This window comes from Rhinolophus ferrumequinum, chromosome 28, assembly GCF_004115265.2.
Source record: "Rhinolophus ferrumequinum isolate MPI-CBG mRhiFer1 chromosome 28, mRhiFer1_v1.p, whole genome shotgun sequence".
In the NCBI taxonomy this organism is placed as follows: Eukaryota; Metazoa; Chordata; class Mammalia; order Chiroptera; family Rhinolophidae; genus Rhinolophus; species Rhinolophus ferrumequinum.
This window is the reverse complement of record NC_046311.1, coordinates 1,893,312-1,919,227: the sequence shown is the minus strand read 5'-3', so window position 1 is coordinate 1,919,227 and position 25,916 is coordinate 1,893,312. Positions and strand designations below refer to the sequence as shown.

The following is a 25,916-nucleotide window of genomic DNA, read 5'->3' as shown; positions in this document are numbered from 1 at the left end:
ACAGGTGTCAGCTGGAGATACTCCTCGGACAAGCTTCAGTCCTGTCTTTCTAGAGCACAGACCACCCGGGCTGTAAGCTAGTGGCAACACCGGGCTGCGCTAAGGAATTTCTCTGCTCTCCATCAGGAGCGTTTTCGATTCAAAAACAGCTTCACGCATTTGCACGTTCTTACCTTTGAGTTGTTTTGCCCGTGCTTTGCGTTTCTCACATGTATTTCCTCACCGACGCGTTTCCAGAAGTTGACCTCACTTGCAGATTGGTACTGACGTTGAGATTCACTGCGTGTGTCAGCACCACCTCCACCCAATTGTCGGACACTTGGGTGGTTTCTGAATTTCTAAACAAATAATGCCTCCCGAACCAGCCCAACCCAGTGGCTTTTTTAAAAGGATCTTTTCCTTCCATTTATGTGAAGATTCCATGAATAGAAAATTACCAAGAAGAAGGTTCTGAACAGTTTTGTAATTCTTAATATTTATTATGATACTGTTGTCCCGAGAGCTTAGTTCCATGTACCTGTAAAGATTTGAAAGGCAGAAATAGCACAAATGCTGCCTCTCAGACCACTTCTGTGGAAAGGATTGTCATCCGTGGGGTCTGAAAAATGGAGTGTAGACGATGTGTGATGCTCACCATTTGTCCTCAGTGCTTGGTAATTCTCAGGGTCTGAGACGACACTAGGTACTCTTTTTCCATACTTCTTTCTATTTTATGTCAGTTACGTGCGTTATGTACATGTGGGCTTGTGTGTTGATTGATAGGAAGATGGATGGATGGACAGAGGGACGGACAGACAGGCAGATAGATTTCTAAAGGCTATATTCAGAATTATTTCTTACTTTAGTTCATACCTGTTGTGTACATTGGCTGAATCGCCCCTTTTGCTTGTCTTAAGTACAGGGAAATAAGAGCCAGGACTAATTCTCCGATAATTAATCTTTCATGTCCATAAAGAACATTAACTATTTCTCAGCCATCCCTTTTCTGCTCTTAATAGTTGTAGGTGTTTCCACTCCCCACTCAAGGTCAGGGAAGGCGCTAATTGGAACCAGTGGCAGAAATGCTCGTGACCGGCACCCAGGAGTGTCCTCAGTTAAGGAGCTTCTAAACCCATGACAAAGTGGCCTTTTGAAAAGGCTGATGAGCAGAGATGTGGGGAGGCTTCCCGTCTCAGAACGGCGTGACCCAAACGTTAGGTGGAGACCAAATGGGAGGTGAGTGAGCCAGATTGGCCCCGGGGGATCTCACGGGTGGCCTCTCTCGGCAGGTGAGCGTGGTGGTCTCGCTTGTCACCATGCTGGCGCCTTCTGCCTTTGACCTCATCGCGGCCTTGGAGATGTACCACCCGCGAACAGCACTGCGCTTCCAGCTGGCGAGGTACTGTGCGCCCCGGGGAATGCCACGTGGGTCCCCATGTCCCTCGTGGGAACCCAAGGCCCTGGAGACCCAGGGCTGGCTTCGTGCCCCACTCCAGTACTTAGCACAGAGCTGTCCCTATGGATGCAACTCAAAACACGGAGGCGCTGTTTCTAATTCCCAAAAGTTAAGAGGTTCCTGTGGCTGGGCCGTGCCCGGACGGTCAGTGGAGGTCGCAACAGGGGCAAATGTGACCCGAACAGCAGCAGGCCCGGGGGCCTGCGGGGACATCCTGGGGCACACCCCACAGGAGCTAGCCACCACCACGTTTCATTTCCAGATGGCTTCGTCCATCTTCCTGAAGAATCACTTCCCCTGGGTGGTCTCATGTATGAATTAAAGCAGCGGGTTTCCGGGACGTATCGTTAGATGGAATGTGACAGAGGTGCTGGCAGTGTCCCCCACCCCCACATTGGTCTCATCATGTTTTCTCTCGTAACACCGACCACATTCTATACAACAAACCTTCCCCAGGCCTCTCTGACAAGGGTTGCTCTCCTTCAGGCATCAAAGGACCAAGAGCAACTGTTTTAGGTTTCAGGTTCTCAGCGTGTAACCACTGTCCCTGGGAGGTGTTTGTAAACCTGCCATTTTCCTTTCTCATCTCATTTTTCCGGACAAGTGTCAGATAAGACTCGAGGCTGCATCGTGGGAAATTTCAGGATGTGTTTCCCAACGCCTCCTACTTGGGGGAAGCTGGCATCAAGTCTGATGGCTGGCTGTTCGAGGGCATTGCTGGCAGATCCCATCCACTCACTTGTCCACACGGGGTAGCTGTGCCCACGGCCCTCACTGCCTCAGCCCCTCGTAGCGCCTGACCGCCAAGACCCTGAGCTGCATCCTGCCTCTTTGTAACTGCGAACCGAGCTAGTCACTTATGCCTCCCCACCTATGCTCCAGTGTACTCAGGGATGGCAATGGTGTGTACCTCAGAGCTGTGAGGTCAAACGGGAGAATGCCTGGAAACGCGCTTTATAAGCTGGAAAGCATGACACAGATCGCTTACGCTCCACCTCAGAGCCCCACTTGCTAAGCTTACAGTGTTTCTGCCCCTGTGGTGTTTAAATTCTGATCCAAGGGGGATGTAACCACCTGGGAGGGCCACAGCAAGACCCCATCCAGACCTACTGAGGCCGGGTGGGTTCTGGGATTCGGGACTTTAGTAAATGCCCCCCCATGTGATTCCGAAGGAAACCCAGTGGCGGCCATTGTCTTGGAATAACCACGATGGTCACTCCCAGACTGTGGCAGGTCTAGAACCATGGACTTTCGTGTGGTGTGTGTATGTGTGCGTGTGCGTGGTGTGTGCTGTGTGTGCATGGGTGCGTAGGGGGGCAGCCTTGTCTCAGGTGGGCTTGTGCCTTCTAGGGTCCTCGTGCTGTACCTGGGCAACCTGTACAGTCTGATCATCGCGCTCCTGGACAAAGTTAACAGCATGAGCTCCGAGGTAGGTGGGCCGTCCTGGGCCGCTGCCCCACGCGCTGACACGCACTCACACGCACACGCACACTCACGCACGCCAGGGTCGTCATGGTGGGCAGCATCACTTTTTCTACTTACTCTCCCTACGTTGTGTTCAAAACTCAACTCACTTTGGTCTTTTCAAGGTAGGGAGAGAAAAATTAGCCCCATTTCCAAGATAAAGAAACTGAGGCCAGAGTTTATGGCTATTAGGTGACAGTGCTGGGGTGAGAACTAGGGTCTTTTGACCCCAAACCTCTTTCCATCTTCTCCCCCATTTCCTTGAATTCCATCAGGAAAAGCTACCACCAACTATTATAGATGAGCCCTGGAGGTCGGCAGACTGTGAGACTCACTGAGAAAATAGGGAGAAAAGAAACATCTCACAGGGAATGGTTCAGAGTGGGCCCACCGTCCCCCCCCAACAGTGGTGTCCACTCCCAGCCTGGGGCAGCCTTGGAGCTCTTTGTAGACCTGCCCCACCTGTGAGGAGGTCCCCAATGGTGGGCTAGGGGAGCAGGGAGGAGAAGGCTTCTCAGCGCTGTGTATCCATCGAATTCCGAGGCTTATGGCGCAGAAGAGGCCGCTCAGAGCTACTGCTCTGCCTCTAGGCTTTGACGTTGCACAGATGGGGTCCTTACTGCCTGACGAGCAAAGTCCTCTCATCTGCAACGTAGGGTAATTATTCTTACCTGACAGTCTTGTGAGGATGCCAAGATAAAACACTTACACAACCAATAAATGCTTCCCGTTACAACTGCAACTTCCATTTTGGAGCCAACTCTAGTCAGGTGGCTACCAAGCTAGAGCTAGAAAGAGATGGGGTGGGGGGGAGAGAGAGAGAGAGAGAGAGAGAGAGAGAGAGAGAGAGAGATTGTCCCCGAGGAGTGCAATGATGTTGTTTTTTTTTTATTTTTATTTTTACAAATACGTGGACGTTTTGTTTTTTTTTCTCCCTTCTCTCCCTCCCTCTCTCCACAGGAAGCTGCTATCAAAAATAACACAAGTCACTGGACAGATTCTACCATCTTCTTTGCCACCAGGACAGCCCCTGAAGGAGAGAAATGGTCCACGCCTGGGCCTGGGACAGGGCTCAGGAGAAACAGCACGTGGGCCCCAGACCTGGCCAGCGTCCCCACTTACACCGTGTCCCTCTCAGACGCCAACCAGACCACCGTCTACACCCAGGGTCCGCAGGACCAGTGCTGGGAAACTTACGTCGGACAGGTGGCTCCCTTTCTTCCTTCTAAAGCCCTTCCGCATCCGCGTCATCACTTAACTCCAGCAGCTCTCTGAAGTGTCATTGTCCTCATGTTGTAGGAAAGGAAGACAAGGTTCAGTGAGGGCTGAGGGATTTCCAGGTCTCCAAATCAATAACAGCAAGTGGTCAGGGACGCGTGCAGTGCTGACTGTGTGCTGAGTCCTCGTAAGAATCCTATTGTTACGTTAGTAACTGAGGACACAGATAGCCACGGCAGGCGGGCAGGCCCGAGCCCAGGTGCCTGCTCCACACTCTACGCTCCGGCCCCTCTGCCTTCTACCTTCCACACACCGGGGTGCTAGCCCAACATGGGCTCACAGGCCCCAGGGAGTCAGTCTCCTGCGGCTCAGACCACAGGCCTCAGAGCCTCCTGGGTCCGTGTCATGCTGACCTTGGACATCAGCATTCAAATGAACAGATATCTCTTGGGCATCCATCACATGCCAGGAGTGAATGAAATGTGCCCAGTGGCCCAAGCCCACGGCAGCAAGCAGAGATGGGGGACCCTGAAGGCAGAGATGGGCAGCCGGCAGGCGGGGCGTGCAGACCCAGGGACCGTGTGTTTCAGGAGATGCTGAAGCTGTCCATTATCGACCTGCTCTTCACCGTGGCCAGCATCCTGCTCATCGACTTCTCCCGAGGGCTCTTTGTTCGCTACTTAAGTGACTACTGGTGCTGGGACCTGGAGAGCAAGTTTGTAAGTAAGATGCTGTGTCCAGTGCGGAGGTCTGCATGGCTGGACCCAGCCTTTCCTGACATCTGGGCTGGGAAAGAGCCATGGCCAAGAGAAACTCCATGCGGGAAGAGGGAGGGTGGAAAGATGCATTTGCATGGCCTTCTGTCATTTGCTATTTGCTGGGCTGGCCGCACAGACAGTGATCCCCACATATCGGTAAGAGCAAAGCGTTCTCTGCATGGAACTTAAAGAACCGCTTTATGCCCAGAATTTGGGGACATTTTTATGCACGTTCATTTTCTCTCGTAGCCTGAATATGGGGAATTCAAAATCGCAGAGAACGTGCTGCATTTAGTCTACAACCAAGGAATGATTTGGTAGGTAGCACAGCTGCCCCCTGCCTTGGCTCACATGCCATCTGGGCCCAGGTTTTACTTAGTGTGGGTGGGGTGTGACCACAATAAACACCGTCATACAGATTAAGAAAGAACACAGGTTTTAGTGGAACTATTTTGCATGCACAGTAATTTTAGTAATGGCTTTCTAAGCGTTTTGCAGAAAGGGATGATGAAGGAAGTAGTCCATTTTTAGGCCACTGTTGGTGACTGCCAAAAAAAAATATACATAGGAACCAGTACAATAAGCTGCTGGCAGGATTTAGGAAAGGAGGAGAGGAGGTAGCTGACCCCAGCCCCTCACTGTGACTTCCAGGAGTCATATTCCTTCCACCAAATTCTGTATTCCTATAGTCCACTTATTTTGCAAAATATTTTCAGAGATACAGAATTAAAAATAATGCATAAAATTTACTAGATATCGGCACTTTTACTTGTATATCCTTTGCAGCTGGTTTAATTCTTATAGAAACCCTGTGAGGTTATTAGTATCACTTTCTCCATTTTAAAGATGAGGAAACTGAGGCACAGAGCAGCTAAGTGTCTTGTGTAACTTCACACAGACAGTAATGTTTTTGTTTGGCGAGAGAAACCAGAAGTTTCTTTTTAAAAGACTTACTTAAACATATTCTTGTATCTGTAACTGTTTTCCTGCCATTAATCCCACAAGCATTGTACTGAATGCACAGGCAATAAAAATGGACATAGCCTTACAGTCAGAAGACCTGGGTTTTGTTCCATGGTTGACACTTCTTTGCAGGGTGACTGGCTGGCTGTGTCCCTGGGACAGTCCGTTACTTACCTGTTGCCCAGACCTGTCACTCAAAAGTATCTCGGTTTGGATGATACAGGGTCACCCTGGGCACTTTGGGTAAAGCGCTCAATTTCCCCGGACCCACCTTCCATGTGTATAAAGATTGGGTGGCCCCCTCTTCCTTCTTCACTCCTCAGTCATGATTAGATGGGCTGAAATGTGAGGTCCAGCCGAAGTCGCTGCTCCACATACGTTCATTCGACCTGAAAATCTGTAATTTATTAACATAGGCAAGTCTCGAACTTGCCCCAGACTGTAGTTGTCCATTATTTGCCTGTTCTCCAGAAGAGGCCCGTTCCTTTGCTAAGTGTAAAGAGAGGCCAGCACTAAGTGTTCCTTTGCAAAGGGGGTGCGTGCAGTCACCCCACCCGCCTGCAGAAGTGACTTGCCGTATCTCCACAAGGTAGATGGTCAGAGTCTCAGGCCTTTGGGAGCTTCTTTAAGCAGCAGGTGTGAACCCCAAGGTGTCAGAACCACGGGGACTGGAAGAGAACGCAGGCTCACTGGCCTTCCCTGCCGTTCCAGGATGGGCTCCTTCTTCTCGCCATGTCTGCCCGCATTCAACGTCCTCAAACTGGTCGGGCTGATGTACCTGAGGAGCTGGGCTGTGCTGACCTGCAACGTGCCCCACCCGCAGGTGTTTCGAGCCTCCAGGTCAGTAGAACCAGGTCTGTCACACGGAGAGCCATGCCATCCAGGCTCGCCATGTGCCGGGCCGCCTCCAACACAGGGGCCTCCCAGCGCCTGCCGTCACCATCTTTCTGTCGCCCATGAAGACACGTCCAGCGTCCTTCCCCGGGTTTAAGCACGACCCCCATAACCTCACGACACATTTTTAAAAACTTTTTGCTGATATTTAATAATCACTCAGAAAGCGCACACATCGTAAATATCCTGTTTGGCATATATGCACCACCTGATCACAAGTGTGTAACCTGCGCCCAGATGGAGACACAAGAGCGTCACCCGGAAGTCCCCCTGGCTTTCTGTCACCACCGGTGGCCGGCGGCCCTGCTGTCTGTGACCAGTCTTTTCCTTTACGTCAGTGGGATCACGCACACGGTTTGCCCCCTTCAGCACTGCCTGGAGAGTCCCCTCCCTGAGGAACATGCCCCAGGGCCTTTCCCCACGCTGCTGTCACAGACGTGCGGCCTGTTGCCAGCTGCTTGCTCTCCTTGCACTTGAACCTTCCCCGAGGTGTCTCTTGTGGGACAGAGCCCTATGAGTGCACTGTTTGGTCACGGGGCTTCCTGCGCTCCCCTGGAGCCCACAGCACCAGAAAATTCTCCAGAGTGGCCACTCCCTTTGCGCTCCTCCCACCAGCCGGACGGGGCAGCCCCAGTTAGCTGTCCTGCAGCCTGGCCAATGCTTGTTTCATCTGGTGTTTTGCTTTGTTCCTTTATTGGCCCTTTTGGTGAAATCGTAGCACATTTTGAACATGTTAATTAGAGCTCGTTTATTTTATTTGGACGTAATAATTTTGTATGTGGATTTGTATCATGGCTTTCCAATTTTTTGATCATGACCTAGGTAGGTAGGTCTAGAGAGTATATATAGTATATGTTACAGATAGATAGGTGTAGTACATGTGGTAGATGGAGGGAGAAGTTTCTCAGATGAACACACCTACTTCTGAGAGTTTCCTTTGTCTTCTAGTCCTTCTGTGTCGTGAAGGACACTAGGACAGGGTGCCAGTCGAGACTCTCGAGGCTCACCGACACTGTCTCCTCAGAACTGTGCACCAGCTTAGGGCCCAGCGCTTATTCAGGCAGAGCGAGGACCCCAGCAGCCCAGGGCACAGAGGATAAGAGGTTGAGTGCAAACCACAGCCACGCGAAAGTCAAGAACCAGAACCAAAGGAGGGCAGCCATGCTCAGATGTGAGAGTAGCTCGAGGGGACCATTGGGTGAGGACCCCGGTGGTGGGACAGAGGTTCTGCGGAGCTTCCGTGAATGAAGCTCATTGGCTGATGGCCCTGGGCTCAGCGCTCTCTTGTTTGGATGCAGACGGGTAGGTGCTCAGCAGGTTTTAGTGGACACACAGGTTGGCCTGCACCATCTGGTCTCTCTGGGCAGCGACTTCTCATTTGCTCAGCTGCCTGTGACCCTGTGACAGACCCTTTCCTAGACAGTGATGGGCGGACAGTTTTCTGTTTGCGAGGAGTTGGGGCTACGGTTTCTGTGTCAGTCCTTTGGGCATGGGTGTCACCAGCGATTGGCCATGGAGTGACATCCACACGTGGCACTTGGCTTCCTCGCAGGTCCAACAACTTTTACCTGGCGACGCTCCTGTTTATGCTCTTCCTTTGCATGCTGCCCACCGTTTTCTCCATTGTCCGGTACAAGCCGTCTCCCAGCTGTGGGCCGTTCAGGTGAGTCATCTTCCCTCGGCCCGCTCAGCTGTCGGGGAGGGGCTCCCACAGTGAGAGGCTCACAGAACAGGTCAGCAGCAGAGAAGGAGCGTGAACCCGATCCTTTAGAATGCAAGACGGATGCCCTTTCTCTGGGAGCAGGCTCTCCCCAGAACCATTCATCTCTGTGCTCCTCGTCAAAAGATACGGCCCGTTTCAAATAAAACAGGGAGACAGAATCGGCCAGTGCTGCTTGCTCAGGCTTCCCCTCAGCACTCCGAGCTTTTAGTAAAGACGGCCCACATCATTTTGGAGTCCCCGGTGTGTGGCGGCTCAAGGCAGAAATCCCTAGGGTACCTCCCCACACATTGGCTGGACGTGGCTTCTGATACAGCACACGCCTCGCACTTAGAGGCTGCTCTGTGCACACAACACACATGGTGTGATTACGGCCCCCACCTGAAAGCTCCAAGCCGAGGAGGGGGCACTTTGCAGGACAGCCGCTGGGCAGCGCTTCGTACCGCTTAACGACCAGCCATTCACTGCAGTCTTGTGGCTGGCTTTGCGGGGGGCTCTGCCACCTCGCCACCTCCAGGTGGCTTGCAGCACCCCTTTGCCAGATGCAACATAATGTGGAGGGACGTTTGCTTTCTCATAGTGGCCAAGAGAAAATCTACGACATCGTGTCGGAAACGATCGAGGAGGGCTTCCCCACGTGGCTCGGCTCTGTGCTGGGGTACGTCAGCAGCCCCGTGGTGATCCTGCCGGCCGTGCTGCTGCTCGTGTGAGTACCACAGCCACCTCCCTGCCCGCCGCATGGCCAGCAGAACAGGCTGCCTGCCAATCACCGTGAAATCAGCGAGCTGTTCCCCACTCGCTTAGAGGCATGCTCGGGTCAGCCGCAGCCGAGTTGGGGGGCTCACTGGCCCCCGTGACGGCGTTGAGTGCCATTATCTTTGCCCTGTTCTCCAGTAGCTTAACTCGTCTCAAGCAGGCATTGCACTGTGCTGCTCCGTCGCTCTGCTTGCTTGGCTTAAGGAACAACTGGAGTGCTCAGACCCGCTTTCTCCTAACCGATCATACTCTGGCAGTGCCCCTGCTGAATTCCAGGTCCTTGGGGGTTGCTGTGAAAAGCAGAAGTCAGGGAAAGCCGCCGTTCCCACAGTGGCCGCTGGAGGGCTCCCTGAGACCGCTGTCCCCGGGAGGGGCGGAGGGCGGGCTCTCGCGGCTGCAGGGACAGGTGAAAGGCACAGAGGGTGTTCACCGCCTGCTCTTCTTCCCAGCATGCTCATCTACTATCTTCAGAGCATCGCGAGGTCCCTGAAGCTCAGCAACCAGCAGCTCAAAATGCACATCCAAAGCGCAAGTATAATATAACCTGATCCCTGCTCTTGTCAGTGTGTCCACCCCATGACCGCCCTCTGCCGCTGGGCACAGGTGAGGGCACGCTTTCCCATCACCGGGAGCAAAGCCACCCCTCCCCTCCAGGACGTCCCAGACTTGTTTCTCAGCACACCAGGGTGGCTCCCGTCTGTCCCCTTGCCGGCTCTCCCAGGGGCCTCGCCGGTGCCCTGAGCACTGGAGCGCCCTCCGTGGCCAAGCCCAGCCCTCAGTGTAGTGGTGCTTTGCCGGCTGTGTGTGCATGCTGAGGGTAAGAGAAAGCGCCCCTTCCCGGTCTCCTGTTGGCCTGCACGTCTGAGCCCAGGGGCACGTTTGGACCGAAAGACCCTCCTGTTTCCCATCTTTTAGATTCCGGTTGTCCTTATACTCTCTCCCAGGACCCAGGACCGCACACAATAAACTTGCACCTCTTTGTTTTGGTTTTTTTTTTTTTTTTTTTTTTTTTTTTTTTTAAAAAAGACACCTCCCATGAATATCAACTCAAGTAAAGAAATACCAGCTTGTTCTGTGCATAGTCACAGCAACGTATTGGGAGTTGCAAAGGGCGTTTTTGTGCAGATGAACATCTGCCGTCTTGTTGATCCACGCTTTGCTGTCCCTGAAAATAAAACTTTATAGGCATAAAACTGCAGCTCTGGGGTGTCAGCGTTCATTCACTCAAATCGCTGGCCGACTCCAGAGCACGCTGTCCCCTGGGGGCAGTATTGGTTCATTCCTGGTCCAAGATACGGGCAGTGACACATACGTCATTTTCCCCGCGATTAGTGCTTATCACTGCTTCCTACTAAATCCAAAACATACCATTTTCATTTGTATTTCAGGTGAGATCTGAAGATAAGAGAAAGGTTGCCCAAATGGTAGAAGGTAAGTAGAAAGAAAACTGTGATGTCTCGCTTGGTGGGCATCTAAGAACAAAGCAGGTTAAGGTACGCGACTTGGAAAATTTTCGATGAGCTATGGTTTTCACCATGAACAATAAAATAAAACCTAGGGATATAAATGTTGGTTTAAGTGTACAATTTTCACATCATAACCCAGCTTCTAATAACCCCAAAACATGTCTGAAATTGGAAGGAAATTTTGAAGTAAGAGAGAAAAAGCATCCCAGAAGTCTGGTGAAAACCCAGGCAGACATCTTGGTTCATTTTGGGTCCTTCCTCTCTCTCAGGGGCCCATTTCTTCCTTGCAAGGCCCCCTCCCCCGGCTTCTACCCCAGGGTCAGGCCCCCTCCCGCCAGGAAATGTCCACCGGGCAGGCCCAGCCATGAAAACAGAGTCCCGAGTAAGAAACCCAAACCCAGTGGACACACACCTCTCTTCCCGTCTTGTCCAGTTGCACCTGGACAGGCGCAGAAGGAAAAGGAAGAACCCAACCCCAGAAAGAATGAAAGCATACGGGGTGAACGTCCGATGTGGCCGCAAGGGAGGAAAGTGGGCCCCAAAGCTGGGGAGTAACCCACTTTGCCTGATGGAGGTGCCGGACGGTGCGGCTGCCCAGACCCGGGCTCTGATTCCTCCCGCACTCCCCTGTAGCTCCCGCCTCGTGCACTACAGGTTAGCTGTACCTGCGAGTGCCCACAACTGTCTGTAGAGCCGGCTGCTGGAAGTCATGGCACTCCTGCAGCTAAGCCACCCTGAGTGTGCCGCCCCTGGAGCTCACGCCCTCATAGCCCTGCCTCTTTCCGCAGCCCGCATCCAAACCCAAGAGGAAAGCACCAGGAGGCTGCCAAAGGACAGTGATCTCGGCAGCCTCCTGTCCTCGGCTCACTCGGCGACAGCCCAGAACAACGGCCATGTGGTCAGCCTCGACTCATCAAGCAGCAGGAGTGGCAGGGTCGAGACGGTCACCCAACCCATGCCCCCGAGTACCCGGCCAGGGCCCGGCAGCCCTCCTCTCCCTGGCATCTCCCACTCGGGGCCAGAGGGCGACACTAACAGGTGAGCTTGGCCGCAGCACAGCAGGACACCTGCCCGCTTGAACTCGCCCTGTGATTGGCAAGATCCTTTATACTGTAGTTCTGGGCTGGCCAGGTTGTCAGCAGGTCGTGTCTGTGTTTGTCTCACCTCCACGTAAGAGCAGGAGAGCTGCGTGCTGTTAGAGGAGAGTGGCCCGGAAGGAGCCACTCAGCCAAACTCCTGCGTGAAGTTGAGCTGAATGTAACACAGTGAAAGCAAGATAGATGCAATGCAGGGACTTTGTTTTGTGGGGGGAGATTGGGTTTGTTTTTTAGTTTTTAAGACAATGACTAAGTTAACAAAGAACTTGAAATTTTGCTATACGAGGCATTGTCTACATGTCTCTGGACCTTGACAAGGACAAGAGGTTCTAGCAGTCGTGGGGGGCTCTGGGGACTGCTCTGTGGCAGAGATGGTGAAGAGTGCTCCTAACGTGCTTCACCACCGTCAGTCCCACTGTGTGCTCTTGGACAAAGGAGGGCCCTCTGCCCTCCCTGGAGATGCACTGTGCCCCTCGTTGCATTAACGGCTCTGAGACTTCCCGCAGTGAAGAAACCTGTTTAGGCCAGTTCCCCAGGTGTTTCTGTGCGTGCCACCCAAGGCCACCATGTGAGCCTATGGACCCAGGTCTGGAGACGCCCAGAGTCCCACAGCCTGCGCTCACCGTGCTCGCATGGCGTGGGGCTCTGAGACGACCACAGCTGCGGTGCCTGACGCCCCCCACCCCACCCACCCCCCATCTTACAGGTGCCCGCCGGGTCCGTGTGCAGGCACAGGCGGCCGTCACCAGACCAGATCCCGCGCAGCTGTGACGCTTACAAAGCGTATCGAAGATGTTCACTCAGAACCCCTTTTCCAACAAGACTTTCAGCAAATCAGCCCCCCACTCCATGGAGCAGGGGTGTTGGCCTTGGTGCCACATGGCCACAGGCCCCACACCCCCAGATACTATGTCGTTAATGAACGTGAGTCTCCCCAAAAAACCCATCCAGCGTACTGGCCGGTAGGACATTTCAAGATCGATGGCTTAGGGGACGTTGTAGAGATGCAGGCCGGGAGTATGTGGCAGCGTGTGTCCCAGGCGCCCCAGCGGGCTCGCTCCCCGCTGCTGAGTGAGGAAGAGGAGGAGGCGTGGAGGGGGGACCGGACCCATCGGTCTCTGTACCCACACGCCCTGGCTGACCTCCACGGGGCTCCTCAGTCTTACGTGGCCGACAGGTCAGAACGCCAGACCCTGGCTCCTGGGCACCGGGGCCGGGGGCGCCACAGGCCCCGGAAGCATGGTGCTGAGGGTCCCCTTGGCCAGCCGCTGTGTGTGCAGGGGAAGCCGCGCCCCCGGACTCTGCGGTCCCCCCAGTACCCTCTGCGGCCCAGAGGCAAGCCCAAGGAGGAGCCACGCCTCACAGAATCAGATTCCCTGTCGGCGGCGTCCAGTAGTGAGCAGCACAGCAGCAGCGCCGACCAGTACCTCCAGGTGTCCCGCAGCCGGCACAGCTTCCCCAGGTCCGCGGGCCAGCTCGGCGGGAGGGCGGCCGTGTCGAGGCTGGAGCTGGCCGTGGGTCTCAATGACCTGATTTGTTCCGATGTCTAGCGGCTTCTTCTGGTGTCCCCCTGGAGCGCTCGTGTGGTCTGACTGTGTGTTCCCTCCCCCTGCTGGAGAGAGGGCCAAGCACGCGTGGTGGGGGTCAGAGACCTGTGGGGCAGCTCCAGGCGTCCTGGCCATTGAGCAGCAGCCACGGCGGGGGGTCTCCCTGTGCCCGGCCCACCCATTGTTTCAGAAACTTCAGTCCTTTGCCTCCATTCAGGGGACCACGAATCCTCATAATGCCTGGACTCAGCCCTTCGATGAGTGTCCAGGCGGAGATGTCGCCCTTGGAGATTTCACAGCACTTAGCTAGATGATCTGAACAGCCAGGTTGGTGGTGAGAGGAGTAAGTCAGTCTGTTTACTAGGCTGGATGTCTATCCATTGGTCAGGACCAGTAGGTGGCGGTACAGACCCCCCAGGGTGTCTCTGTTCCTGTAACTGGCTTCAGGCTCAGCTGGACCAAGGTCAGAGATCTTTGGGGCTCCGTCTTCCCCCCTCTCAGCTCTATTTGTGTTGTTGATCTGGGTTTCTCCTGCTACCTGCAGGCTTGCTCCAGGCTGTAGGTGGAGGAGGAATTCGTGCCACAGAAAGTTCCAGGTGTACGGCCCCCAGCCAGGTAGCCCTGGGGAAAGAAGAGTTCTCCGTCCCTCCCACGTCAGGTCACTTTGCCCTTTGTGGCTGGGGCCCTGTTCTCCGGGAGCAGGTGGGAGAGGGGCAGCAGTGTGTGTAGTCTGCCATGGTTAACTGGCCTGCCCCCCGTTCCTCTCTCTTCTCATAACTGCTGTCACTCTAAATTGTGTCTTTGAAGTTTTCTGTCTCTACCGGACTGTGAGAGCCCCTGGGACAGGAATGGCGTTTCTTCATTTCCGCACCCCCAGTAACTGACACTTAAAAGAGGGAAGGTTCTAGAACACACTGGGGACGTCCTGTTCTGAGAGGTGCCAACAGGTGTTCCCTGATGAGGGTCCCCTCTTCCATGTGCTCGCTCTGGGGCTGTAGCTGAGGGCTCCCTGGAGCCCTGCCACACGCTTCAGAAGCATCTGGCCCTGCTCCAGGACCTGTCAGAACACCTGTGTGTGTGTGTGGGGGGGTGATGCTCCATCCTTCCTAAGGAAACGCGAGTGTCACCAGTACACACCCAGCGCTGCGAGCATGTGTCACCCTTCAGTGTCCAGCACAGCTCCCACACACTCCCGCTCTTAGCGAGGGCTCTGTCTTTAGCCAGAGAGACAGACATAAACCACGCCCAGCCGTCCGGAAGCAAGCGGACAAGCACCCGTATTCCCACTGGGTCACGCTGTTGGAATTTTATTTCCATCTAGCCATGTCGTTAGTAGTAGCAGCAGCATAGCAGTCAAGAAGAGATTACAGATGTGATCAAGTCCGCTCTAGTCTGCACCTTTAGCTTCACTCCCCTCGGACTACCAAGAGTTTGGCGTCTGTCTGTCCTTTCAGTCACCTGTTTATAGTTATATGATATGCTGTGTGTGTGTGTTTGTGTGAATATATGTGTGAGCACCTACAAAACAGTACCTAAGTATGTTTTACTAATTAAATGCTGTCGTCCTGCGTGTGCTGTTCACATTTATGTTTCTGAGGCCTGTTGGACAGATATATCGATCACAGTCACTTACTATAACTGCTGTGAAGTGTTTCATCATATGAATAAACGACACAATATTTATCTGTTTCTGATTGGTGGACCTTGAAATCTCTTCCATTTGTTTGCAGCTAAGATAACGTTGCACAAAATATTTTTGTATGGCTTTGCTGCAGACATGGAAGCGGGTGCCGGTGCTGGGGACGGAGAGATCCCCTAGCTCAGGTTCAAGCTCACCGGCTGCTTCTTTCTTGGTCTCCACATGCCCAGACCCCCACACAGACTCCCTCTGCAGGTGACAGGAGGGCCATTTTTCTTAGAGCAGCCCCAGTACTTGACATTGCCCACGATGTAATTTATGCCAACGTAGTGAGAGAAAAACCACATCCGAAGTTCTGGTGATGAATTGGCATTTGTTTGGCAGGCAGCCTCTTTCCCTGTGTGGATGGGCTGTTTGCAGTTTCTCTTCTGTGAACTGACTGCCTCGTCATCATGTTGGCTCATTTTTCTGTCCACAGTCGCCCCTTATCTAAGTGGCAGCAACAGAAAGCACCACACCCGCCCTTTCAAAATGTCTTTGCATAACTGTGGTTTCGTAATATTCCTTTGGCGTTTAGTCCATGGCAGGATGGGGGAGGTGATTCCTGTCTGCTCTGGGAGGACATGAGCCACCGCTATTACCATAAGTCTCTCCTGAAAATGCCTGTAGGACAAACTCCCCCCGAATCTCTGAGATCATCATAGCTGTATCTGTTACGTTTTAAGAGTGGATCCTTCTGGATAAGAACAGTCTCGTAAATGTCTTAGTAACCTGAGGACGTCTCCCGTGGTCACTCCGTATGTGTCGAATCGTGACTGGCCCCAAGTTTAGAGAAAAGTTTCCTGTGCATCTCTAAAAGACTAACTTCCCTAGTCTGAGGTGGGATTCCTATTTTCCAGCTCCTCTGTGTATGTGTTTTCCTTTGTTTTATGGTGTGTATGTTGTGGTTTTTTGGCTTTTTTTTTTCTTTTGCTCTTTGCCCATTTCCTGGTAAACCTTGCATATCCTTAAGAGGAAAGCGGAGGCAGTCAACACCTGACCTTCAGAAATAGAAGCGTGGACTTGGATGCTGGTGCGAGCCTCAGTGTCCTAATCTGGGAAATGGGAATTATGGTCTCCGCCTCATGGTGCCGTGAGGGTTACATGGCACCACACAGGTCAGGTGCTCAGCAGAGTGGCTGGCAAGCCACAAGCCTGAGTGACCTTGGCTGTGGCAGAGTGAAGAATAAGCCAGCACCCACATGCTTGCAGACTCACTAAGCAGCTGCGTGAGCTGACTTAGGTAGGAAGGGAGCACACAGTAGCTCCTCAGTGGCCAGACAGAAAGCCGTCAGGATGGGAGGGCTTGGGCATGTGTGCCTATCCCCTTGCTGGGCTGGCAGTGGTTGGGGTTAGAAGCCCCGGGGCCACCTACCCCATATACACCTACTTCAAATTCCACTAGGACTTCAGTGAGGTCTGCTCTGGACCTCGTGGGACGGGCTCAGGTCGGTGGAATCTGCTCACCCTCGGCATTCCTCCTTCCCCATCAGACCTGAACCTCAGGCAGGTGGCAAAACAGATCGCTGAGCCTGTGGCTGTGCTGGCACGTCCCACCCTCCCTGTGCCGCCGCCCCCCCCACCCCCACCCACCCCCACCCCCCCCACCCACCCCCACCCCCCGCCTCCAGAGGCATCTAACAAGGCACCTTCTACAGCGTGAATCACTTTCCCTCAGCTTGGTGTTCAGGGCCTTTCATCCCCAAACAAAATTCTACGGGCCCCAGCCTGACGCGATCTCGAGCTGTAGCTTTATGGAGATATCTTACATGGATTTTTTTTGAGACTTTTTTAATTTAAAAAGGCTTACATGTTCATAATTAAAATAATTAAACAGTAGATATAAAATTCAAAGGAAATACCCTTTGCATTACCCCATTGTTAGCAGTGTATTCTAGAGCTTTCTGGAAGTGACTATTCTAAACACATATAAACATGAGCACATTTCTAGTTATTTTTTCTCTCCCAAGATAAATAAGTAACATATAACACATACGATACTGTGTGTGTCTTTTGTATGCCGACACCGTTCTGCTATTCACTTATTAAATGCTTTGACCCGTATGCCAACCTTAAGAGGGAGCACTCCTATTTGTCTCGTTTTCCAGATGAGGATGCCTCAGTCTAGAACGGTCAGGTACTTACCACGGGCACAGCTAGCAAGTGGTGATGCTGAGATTTGAACCTGGGCAATCTGACTTGAGCGCTGTCTTACCTACAGTGCTGTTGTCTTCCAGTTACACTTTTTGACTCTCTGTATTATGGATATCGTTCCTTGTCGGCACACATATGAACCATTTTACTTGGGTGGGTAACAATTTTTAAAAGCTTAAGTTATTTTTAAAGTTAAGTTTTAAATAGCACCAATTTTCCTTCGTAGAAAGTAAATTGCTCTTGGTTAGAATAATCTACCATGTTTCCCCAAAAATAAGACCTAGCCGGACAATCAGCTCTAATCTGTCTTTTGGAGCAAAAATTAATATAAGACCCAGTATTATATTGTATTATATTGTATTATACCCGGTCTTACGTTATATAAAAATATACTATATATTGTAGTAAAATAAGACCTGGTCTTATATTAATTTTTGTTCTAAAAGATGCATTAGAGCTGATTGTCCAGCTAGGTCTTATTTTCAGGGAAACACGGTATCAACTCATATTTCTAGAAAGTGCCCTAGGCTTTACTGTGCGGTTCCTGTCTGCTCCCAACCCCACCTTCCTTATTCGTGGGTGTCACATTATTTTAATGGCTACATAATATTTCACTAAATGAATATCCTGTAACTTTATTTAGTGTATTGACAAAGAGGTTGTTTCAAGTTGCAATATTAATCTTATGTGTCTTTGTGCAGCAGGTGCTGGGTCTATAAAAAGAACTGTTTCTCCATGCATTCACAGGAACTAACAAACCTCTTCCTATTTGCCCATCAGGTAAGTGTAAAAAGTGCCTCCTTATTTTAATTTGTAGTTCCCTAACTAGGAGGTCATGCGTCCTTTACTATCTTTATTAGTGTGTTAACTAATTTTCCTGTCTGATGCTTTGTTTTGGTCTGTAGGGTTGTTTGAAAATGTCTTCGTGATTTGTAAGAGCACTTAGTACATTAAGAAAACTTACTTTTAGTTAAAATGTACTCCCATTTTTCTCAATTATCTGACTTTTCATGATTTTTGGATAAGCTTAATTTTTAAAATGTGAATTTATTGATCTTTTCTTTTATGGCTCCTAGGAATACTCGCGTTGTGCTTGACCTGGCCCGGCCCACTTGGCTCTCCGCCCCCTGCCCTGGCCAGTCCGGGTCCCCGTCCAGGGCCCCGCCCACAGCCTGCAGGGCGGAGGCAGATCCTGCGGGAGGTGCTGGCTTTGCGGACCCACCTGGAGGTCACGTGTCCGGGGATCTCGGGCGCTGCCAATCAGAGTAGGGCTGGGCCGGGACCAATCCCAGGGCCAGGGTGGGGCTCCGCGCCCTGCCCAGGCGGAGCCTCCGGTCGCCCCGCGCTCCCGCCCTGACCCTGGCGCCGACGCAGCGGTCGGCGCAGTGGCCCCTGCTCTGGCGGCGCAGATGGGCGAAGCGGTGGCCCGGAAGGTTCTCCGGTACCGGCGCGACGAGCCGGGCTGGAAGATTTGCCGGGAAGGCGTGAGTCAGTCTCTGGGCGGGAAGGGGTCCCTGCGGCCGGTCCCTGAGGCCCACAGGCTCCGCCTGCTGTTGGGTGCGCTCTGAACCTCCGACACTGAATTGAGGAGATGACAGTGAGGGTGGTTTCCTTAAAACCACTGAGGCCCTGTGCCCACAACCAGGAGATAAGTACCTGTCCCTTTCCTTGAATGGCTTGGCCACAGTCACCTGTCTGGTAAGGTGCGATTAGGATTTCACAGGTCTTCATAGCATGAGTCGCTCGCTGCCTCTCTGCCTCCCCAGGAAGCGGCGTGGGGATAGTTTCCTTACTTGACACTTCTGACTTTTAACAAATGGACCTAAATTGCTTAAGGAAATAAAATGGTGGCTTTCAAGTGGTGGTCTGAAAACCACCCAGAGCTCTCGGGGTCAGCCAGTTAAGATAAAACCCTTTCTTTCTCCATCACTGCACAGCGGGCAGTCAGGTCATCGCGAAGAATGACAGCTCTGGAGGCTCCGAGTTTTAGTCGGTAGAACAGGGGATTGGGCCAGGTCGTCTCCCAGAGCCCTTTTGCTCTACAATGCTACCATTCTCCATCTTTTGACAGAATGGTGTTTCCGTTTCCTGGAGGCCGTCTGTGGAGTCCAGGGGACCTGTAAGTGCATGCCTTGTTCCCAGCCTGCCAAGTGCCACACACACACACACACCCCATGTCTCTGGGTTTGCTCCCTGAAAGATTCCCATCAGCCCAAGCACCCTGGAGTTAACTTCCATAAAAACCTTCTGTGTTTAACTAAATCATTTCCAGCAAACTGTATTCTTAAGAAAGCTTGCCATCTGTTTCTGCGGGCCTGAGGAGAGGTGGCAGGTGAACTGAGGCCCTTCTCGAAGGCTGTCCCACTGAGCGCTGGCAGACATGGCGGCTAGTCCCTATCTGTAATGACAGGATAACCGAGTTGGATTGATGATGTCTTAGGGTCAACTTCCTCTTTGTGCAGCAGGTTCCGCGGGGAAGGTGTGTGTGGGGCCTCGTAAAGCCCCTTCCTGGGAGCCTTCGAGAGAAGTGGGAGGAGAACGTGACCAGCTCTGAGATTATCCAAAGCATCACTGATGTAAGTCTTTCCAGGCACTGTTCGCCCCAGATAGTAACCTGCCCCTGTCCCCTGGGGGGAGGGGGCCTTGACACCTTTTGACAAGGGAAGCACTCTGCAGACTCGTGCGCCCAGCAAACCCTGGCTGCCCGCTGCTCGCAACGCTGCAGCCAGCCTTGGCCCAGGCATAGGTAGGGAACTGGCTGAGAGGGGGAGAAGTCCCGTACGGAGCTGAGAGAACATGGCAGCGCCGAGGAACGGTGCAGGGTGAGCGTGAGCGCTGAGAGTATGGGCGCAGAGCTTGGATTTGACCCATCCGCCCCCTTGTGGGGCCATGGTGACAATTCTCCGAGAGTCGGGGCCAAAGAGTCAGGACTGTCTGCCCGCTTTGGCTGTGCCACGTGGCAGCTTCTGGACCAGTTTGTCCATTGGTGAACTGCGTCTTCAGGCTAGTGCCACCCGGCAGAACATTCTGCCACAGTGGACATGTCCTGTATCGCTGTCTAGTGCAATAGCCACTGGCCCCATGTGGCCAGAGAGTGCTTGAAGCTGCCTGCTTTGAGGACATGAATGGTTCATTTCAGTTGCTTCCCGTTGTTCTCAGTATAAATTTCTGGAGCCGCATGGAACACATGGGCACCATCTTCTGTAGGTGGTCCTATGCTGGGTTCCGCTTTGGGGTTGGGAACCCCCCTCATTCTGATTGAAGAACTTAAGAAAAACAAAAGTCAGAGCCGAAACTAATGAGGAAGTGTGTGCCACGCTGCCTGATGTGGATCGTGTCTCATTCTGACGTCTGTGGACCTGGCCCTTCTGGGTGTCTACGCAGCCGCTGCTGTGAAGCCCATGCCACCTTTGCCAGCCAGTCGGTGGGACCAGGTGTTTTTAGTCTTGACCAAGAATTCACATCTCAGGTCACTGCAGTTCATTGTCACAAGCGTGTATGTCAGTGTTTCCCGAAGGGTTGGGCACACACCTGGGGCTGAAAAGATGAGGTTCGGTCCTTACCAGGCGCAGCTGCAGTGGAATCGCACACAGGAAAGCCCCTGCGCTCAGCGCTGCCAACCTCTCAGGTCACTTGAAGGAGAGAGAGCCAGGTGGGTGCCATTGTGTCTGACACTTGTGTCACTCCTGGTCACTCCATAGCAGAACATACCACACTGTTAGGCTCAGAACCGCAATCTAACAATTTCTTGTCTATGCACTTGTTTTGCAATTGCCTGTGATTTATGCCAAGGGATGCTTTTTTTCCATTTTTGAAGGTTAAATAGCTTCCCTTTAAAATGAATTTACCTAATTTTTAAAAAGTGAGCACCTTTAGATGAAAGTATTAGGTAACAGGATAGGTGCTAGCAGAGGTAGCAAAAAATAGTCAAGAGAGTATACAGAGAATTATACGTAAATACTTGAAGTCAGGGAACATGGGTTGATGCCCTCTACAACATACAAATAACGGAATGACCATGTGTAGAATTTTCCTACAGGGAAAAGTGTCTGCATGTAGGATTTTCTGTTTGTTTTTGTTTCTCTGCGTGTTTAGACTTTGTCTTGGTAGAGTGCGAGGTGAGACGTGAGACACTGCAAGGCCTAGGCAATCGGAGTGAGGACCCCTGACCTGCCAGGCACGACTCAATGACCAGCACTGTCACCCATTGTGTCCCTTTCAGTGTCCACACTGCACTTCCGCTGGGCCCTAGGCAAAGAGCCAGTGCACAGAGGTGCCGTGTGGAGCAGGTGCCCGAGCCGTCAGCCCCGGCCCTGCCTCACGCCAGCTCCTGGCCACTTTAAAGACACAGAGACAGGCTTTCCTTAGTCAGAAATGTTTTCCGTTTTCTGCCTGGAACTCCAACTTCCATTGTTCGTAGCCTCCTGAATTTTATCCTAGTATGTTTGTTCTGGAAAATCAGCATCCTGCGTCGTAGACATGCATACTAATTGAACCTAAATTTTAAAAAGTCCTATGTTTCTTGTAGCTGTGAGGTTCAAAGCATTAAAAATAACCCAGGTAGAGATGTGGTTATGATTTATTTCAGTGCTGTAATCACACGATGAATGTTGATGCCTGGACGCCCCTTGGCTTTGACGCCCGTGCGTCACCAGAACGGCCACCCCCACAGCCGCCATGAAGCTCATCTCACTGAGACTTCGTGGACTTGGCGCTCACTGGTCAGGAGTATGAGGACAGCACCCTCAGTTCCAACGGTGAGTGACAGCCGTCCTGCGCTCCCCCAGGGGGACAGAGCAGCCTGGCCAGGCTTGTCATTTCAGTTCTGGGCCACAGGTTGGATCAGCACCCCTTTTGTTCCTGCCAAGGCTCATGGCCGTGCCCAGACATGTGGGGGACAGTCTGGCTTCGCAGAGCCACGGTGCACGTCACACCATGAGCCCCCAGAGCGCCTTCCGGAGAGGGTCGTGGGGTGTCCACTCCCTTCCCCCGTGAGCAGCAGAGATGCTGACACTGCACACGTGTGGCCTCCTGAAAACCACAGCCCCTCCTGCCCTGTGACGCGTCCCTGTGGGTGGGGATTTGAGACGATCCCTCCTTCCTCCTTCCCCAAGCCTTACCCTCTGATGTGTTCTCTGGTGTTCTGGCTGGCCGGCGTGCGTGGGGAACCTGTGCATGCGCACACGTGTGTGTTGTGGGCATGCGTGTGAAGGGAGGGAGCGGGGGAGCGGGGCCAAGTGGCAGGTCCCCTTGCCGACTCCTCGGGCTCCGGGTGGCCGGGTGACTTCCTGCCGGTGCTGGGAGAGTGCGTCATGGCCATGGCTCCGTCTGAAGCTGTGTCTCAGGACTGTTTGCTCTTCCAGCTGCTAACGTGGACCACGCGCTGCGCCCACCGAGGCCAGGGCACGTCGAGGGTTTAACCACTCGTGCAGCTGCTTCTGTGAACCTGTGCCAGGGTAAGGACAGTCTCCTGGACTGGATGGCATGCTCAGAGTGGACTGTGGCTCCAGGGTGGACACTACTCAGTGGGCACAGAATTAGATACCTGACAGCTCTGTGGTGACGTCACCGATCACTGTCACACTCACGCCAGTGACATACGAGGCAGGAGCCCCAGCCCCATGGGAAGGAATGGGGGAGACATTGTTGTCATTGCTGTTGCCGTGGGGATCTCCCTCCAGCCCCAGGCAAGCTGGGCAGAAGTTGTCCTACTCGACAGGTCTGGGGGTCTGAGTGCCAGCCTTCTGTGCTCGCTCTGAGCTCTGTGCAGCGGCCTGGAGTGGCTGGGGGCCCCGGCGCCCCCTCCACTCTCCGCAGTGCTGGGTCCCTCACTGGCAGTGGGCTGGAGGGGCTCTGACAGCACTGAGCTCAGGGGCAGCCTGTCCCCACGTGCTCACGCGTCATGGGCAGCTCGTCAGCAAGAGCTTTCTGTGTACTCACCTGAAGGTCAGTACTTTGTCCTGGAAGCAGCCAGGTTGGCAGTGAAAGAACCTGTACCTGTTCCTGCAGAGGGATGAGCAGGGCCAGAGTCCCTGAGGTGCGGCAGGTTTGGGGCAGTGAGGGGACAGCTCAGAGCGGGCAGTGGGCGAGCCCAGGCCAGTGCTGTCCTCTGAGGAAAAGGGACGGCCTTCGGAGCAGTGAGCAGAGGTGCGTGGCGTCAGGGTTTCAGTGCCGCGGGGGATCAGAGAGCAAGGCGGGGGGCGGAGACGCCATGTGGAGGGACCGTAGGTGTGGGGTCCGGGCTGTTCTGCAGGTGGGGGTGCGAGGTTCCGGCCTTTGCTGGGTGCCCAGGACGTGCGGTGGCAGGATCCTTGGAGCAGACGCTGGCCCCGTGCCCGCCATCTGTGCATGGAGGCCAGGCCACTGCACCACCTGAGTCCCTTTTGCCCGTAAGAGCCAGCTGTCACCGTGGCCACTCTCTGATGTGTCGGCTGCTTCCACTCGGCGTGTCCTGTGTGGACCGCCCACCAAGCCCAGTGCTCACCGAGGGGACAGCACAGTCACCGAGTGAAATCCCTCCCCCCTGGTCATGTTTCTGGGCCAAAAAGGATACTTGAGAGAGGGAGGGCCGAGACCAGGTGCCATGGGGTCTGGTGAGGTGGAAGGAAGTCTGCTCCCTGGGGTGACACCTCCTGCAAAGATGACAGGGCTCCTCCCAGAGCAGGAGGTGCCGCCCTGTTTGTGCATCTGCCGCCCGTCACCTCGGGAGGCCCAGAGGGTTCTAAAGGGTCTCCATGCCCAGACCCCTGAGCCACATCCGTCAGGACACGTGTGAGGGGCCCGTGGAATGCCACGCGGGTTCCCGCTGTCACTGATTTACCAGCTTAGTGAAGGATGTGTCAGAAGACAGATGAACGTCCAGATGAGGAGATAGAGGGCGAGGCCTGGGAGGGGCCCAAGCGCAGGAGCTTCTGTCCCCCTGGAGGGGGGGTGTCACCCTCAGGGGCGGGGGTGTCCACCACCTGGACGCTCTCTGACGCCATTGGGATTTTACGGAGGCTTCTCACGTCCGCATGGTCACTTATTAATTCTGTTTGCAGCAGCGCTCCCCTCTGGAGAAGTGGGGGTGAGGCTGAAAATCCAAGCTTGCAATCACGGCTTCGTCTGTCTGGTGACGGCCCCCACCCAGGGGTCCACGTAGTCACTTCATTAGAATGGAAGATGCTCCTCGGCCTCCTGTCACTTAGGAAATTCCGCGGGTTTAGGAGCTGTGTGCCAGGGGCCAGGGCAGAGACCAGTATACACAGAGGGTGCCAAAAATATGTACACACACTTGAAGAAAGGCAAAACCTATTAAAATTGTAATACTTAATGCATACCGATCACAAAAGATGAATACCAGTCAAGTGTGACTTCTGCAATGACAAGAGGTGCTCAGAATGGTTCCCATCAGTGTCCACACACTTCTGATGACGGCAAACTACTGCTGGAGCAACGCTGACCAAAGTGTCCGCTTGTGAACATTTCTTGGCACCCCCAGTATATTGTCGATTATCTCACAAATACATAAAAAAGTGTTCCACGTCATTACTTGTTAGGGAAACATGAATCCAACCACAACAGGATACCACTACACACCAAGTAGAATGGCTCGAATTAGTCAGTGCCAAGGGTCGGTGAGGACGTGGAGCAATGGAGCTCTGTTCACAGTGCTTTTTTGGAGTGTGAACTGGCACAATCGCTGTGGCAAAGGTTCGGTGGTCTCTGCACGCATATCAACACCATGACCCAGCAATCCCGTTCTGGGGTATGTACCCAAGAGAAATCTGCGTTTTTCCCCCACATGGCATGAACGCACAGAGCCACTTGGTCAGCACAGTGACGGAAACATCTCAGGTCCCTAACAACGTGAGAAAAGATAAGATGTGCAAAACAGTTCACAGGAGCATTCTTCCTCATCCCCCCAAACTGGAAACCATACAAACGCCCATCACAGGAGAAGGAGGACATGGTTTGTGGAAAATGTATGCTGTACCACACTGAGGGAGCTACACACAGCAAGCTAGAGGAGCCTCCCAAGTATACAATTGAGCCAAAGAAGCAAAACACAAGAGTATACACTGTATGATTCTATTTATAAATGGTTCAAAACAGGCAAAACTAAACTAGAAGGTGAGGGTTGCGTTCCTCTGTGGTAAAGAGCAAAAAGCAGGGAAGCGGTTCCCACAGATGCCAGGTTGATGGAGGCAGGACTGTAATTAGGAAAGGGGTGGGCGGGGCGGATGAGCTGGGGGGTCTTCTCTTACGTGATCTGAGGGCTGCTGATTTGGATATTTGCTTTGTAATCATTCACGGAGCTGAGTTTATGTTGCATGCACTTTAGCAAGTGCTGCATTTCACAATGTTGAACAAAAAGAGGCTTAAAAATCTACTGGGGGCGGGTGGGGTGGAGTCCAGGACTTCCCGAGGCAGAGGGAGAAGCGGGTTGCATGGGGGTGTGGGGGGCAGGGAGGGCTGTGTGGTGGCCCCTCAACAAGGGAGCAGTGGGACGAGGCCGGATGACGAGGGATCGGGAATCCAGCCACCAGCTGAGACTGAAGGTTGTGCCCTGCACGTGGGCACCCGGCCAAGAGGGCAAAGGTGTCCTCCTGGCCTGTGCCCTGCTGCTGGAGGAGGGGAAGGCCTGTTCTGTGCCCAGCGCTTCACCTGGAGGGGACCAGGAGCGCCTTAGTTTGTAGAAAGGTTTTGCAGCCTGTTGTTTATAATATTGTGGGGACCTGGGGCTTCATTCCTGAGGCACTGCTAAGCGATCGGTGCACCAGGTAT

At 53.3% G+C, this 25,916-nt stretch overlaps 2 protein-coding genes across 2 annotated transcripts in view; both read left to right on the top strand.

The window, feature by feature from the left end:
* Nucleotides 1-14,925, top strand: part of TMC3 (transmembrane channel like 3) — a 38,904-nt gene extending 23,979 nt beyond the window's left edge. Inside the window, exons 12-23 of the mRNA XM_033100213.1 lie at nucleotides 1,269-1,378; nucleotides 2,786-2,864; nucleotides 3,860-4,105; nucleotides 4,708-4,836; nucleotides 5,125-5,192; nucleotides 6,550-6,678; nucleotides 8,285-8,395; nucleotides 9,033-9,158; nucleotides 9,658-9,736; nucleotides 10,597-10,639; nucleotides 11,463-11,712; nucleotides 12,478-14,925. Of these exons, the coding sequence (XP_032956104.1) occupies nucleotides 1,269-1,378; nucleotides 2,786-2,864; nucleotides 3,860-4,105; nucleotides 4,708-4,836; nucleotides 5,125-5,192; nucleotides 6,550-6,678; nucleotides 8,285-8,395; nucleotides 9,033-9,158; nucleotides 9,658-9,736; nucleotides 10,597-10,639; nucleotides 11,463-11,712; nucleotides 12,478-13,321 (2,214 nt within the window). The 3' untranslated portion in view covers nucleotides 13,322-14,925. The remainder of the gene's footprint in view (nucleotides 1-1,268; nucleotides 1,379-2,785; nucleotides 2,865-3,859; nucleotides 4,106-4,707; nucleotides 4,837-5,124; nucleotides 5,193-6,549; nucleotides 6,679-8,284; nucleotides 8,396-9,032; nucleotides 9,159-9,657; nucleotides 9,737-10,596; nucleotides 10,640-11,462; nucleotides 11,713-12,477) is intronic.
* A 170-nt stretch (nucleotides 14,926-15,095) lies between these two features.
* Nucleotides 15,096-23,210, top strand: STARD5 (StAR related lipid transfer domain containing 5). Its single transcript, XM_033099957.1, is given in 8 exon segments — nucleotides 15,096-15,105; nucleotides 18,291-18,634; nucleotides 19,222-19,269; nucleotides 19,616-19,730; nucleotides 21,793-21,844; nucleotides 21,846-21,907; nucleotides 22,514-22,555; nucleotides 22,558-23,210. Coding segments are annotated over 8 exon segments (726 nt in total). The 3' UTR covers nucleotides 22,611-23,210.
* Nucleotides 23,211-25,916: the final 2,706 nt, after the last annotated feature.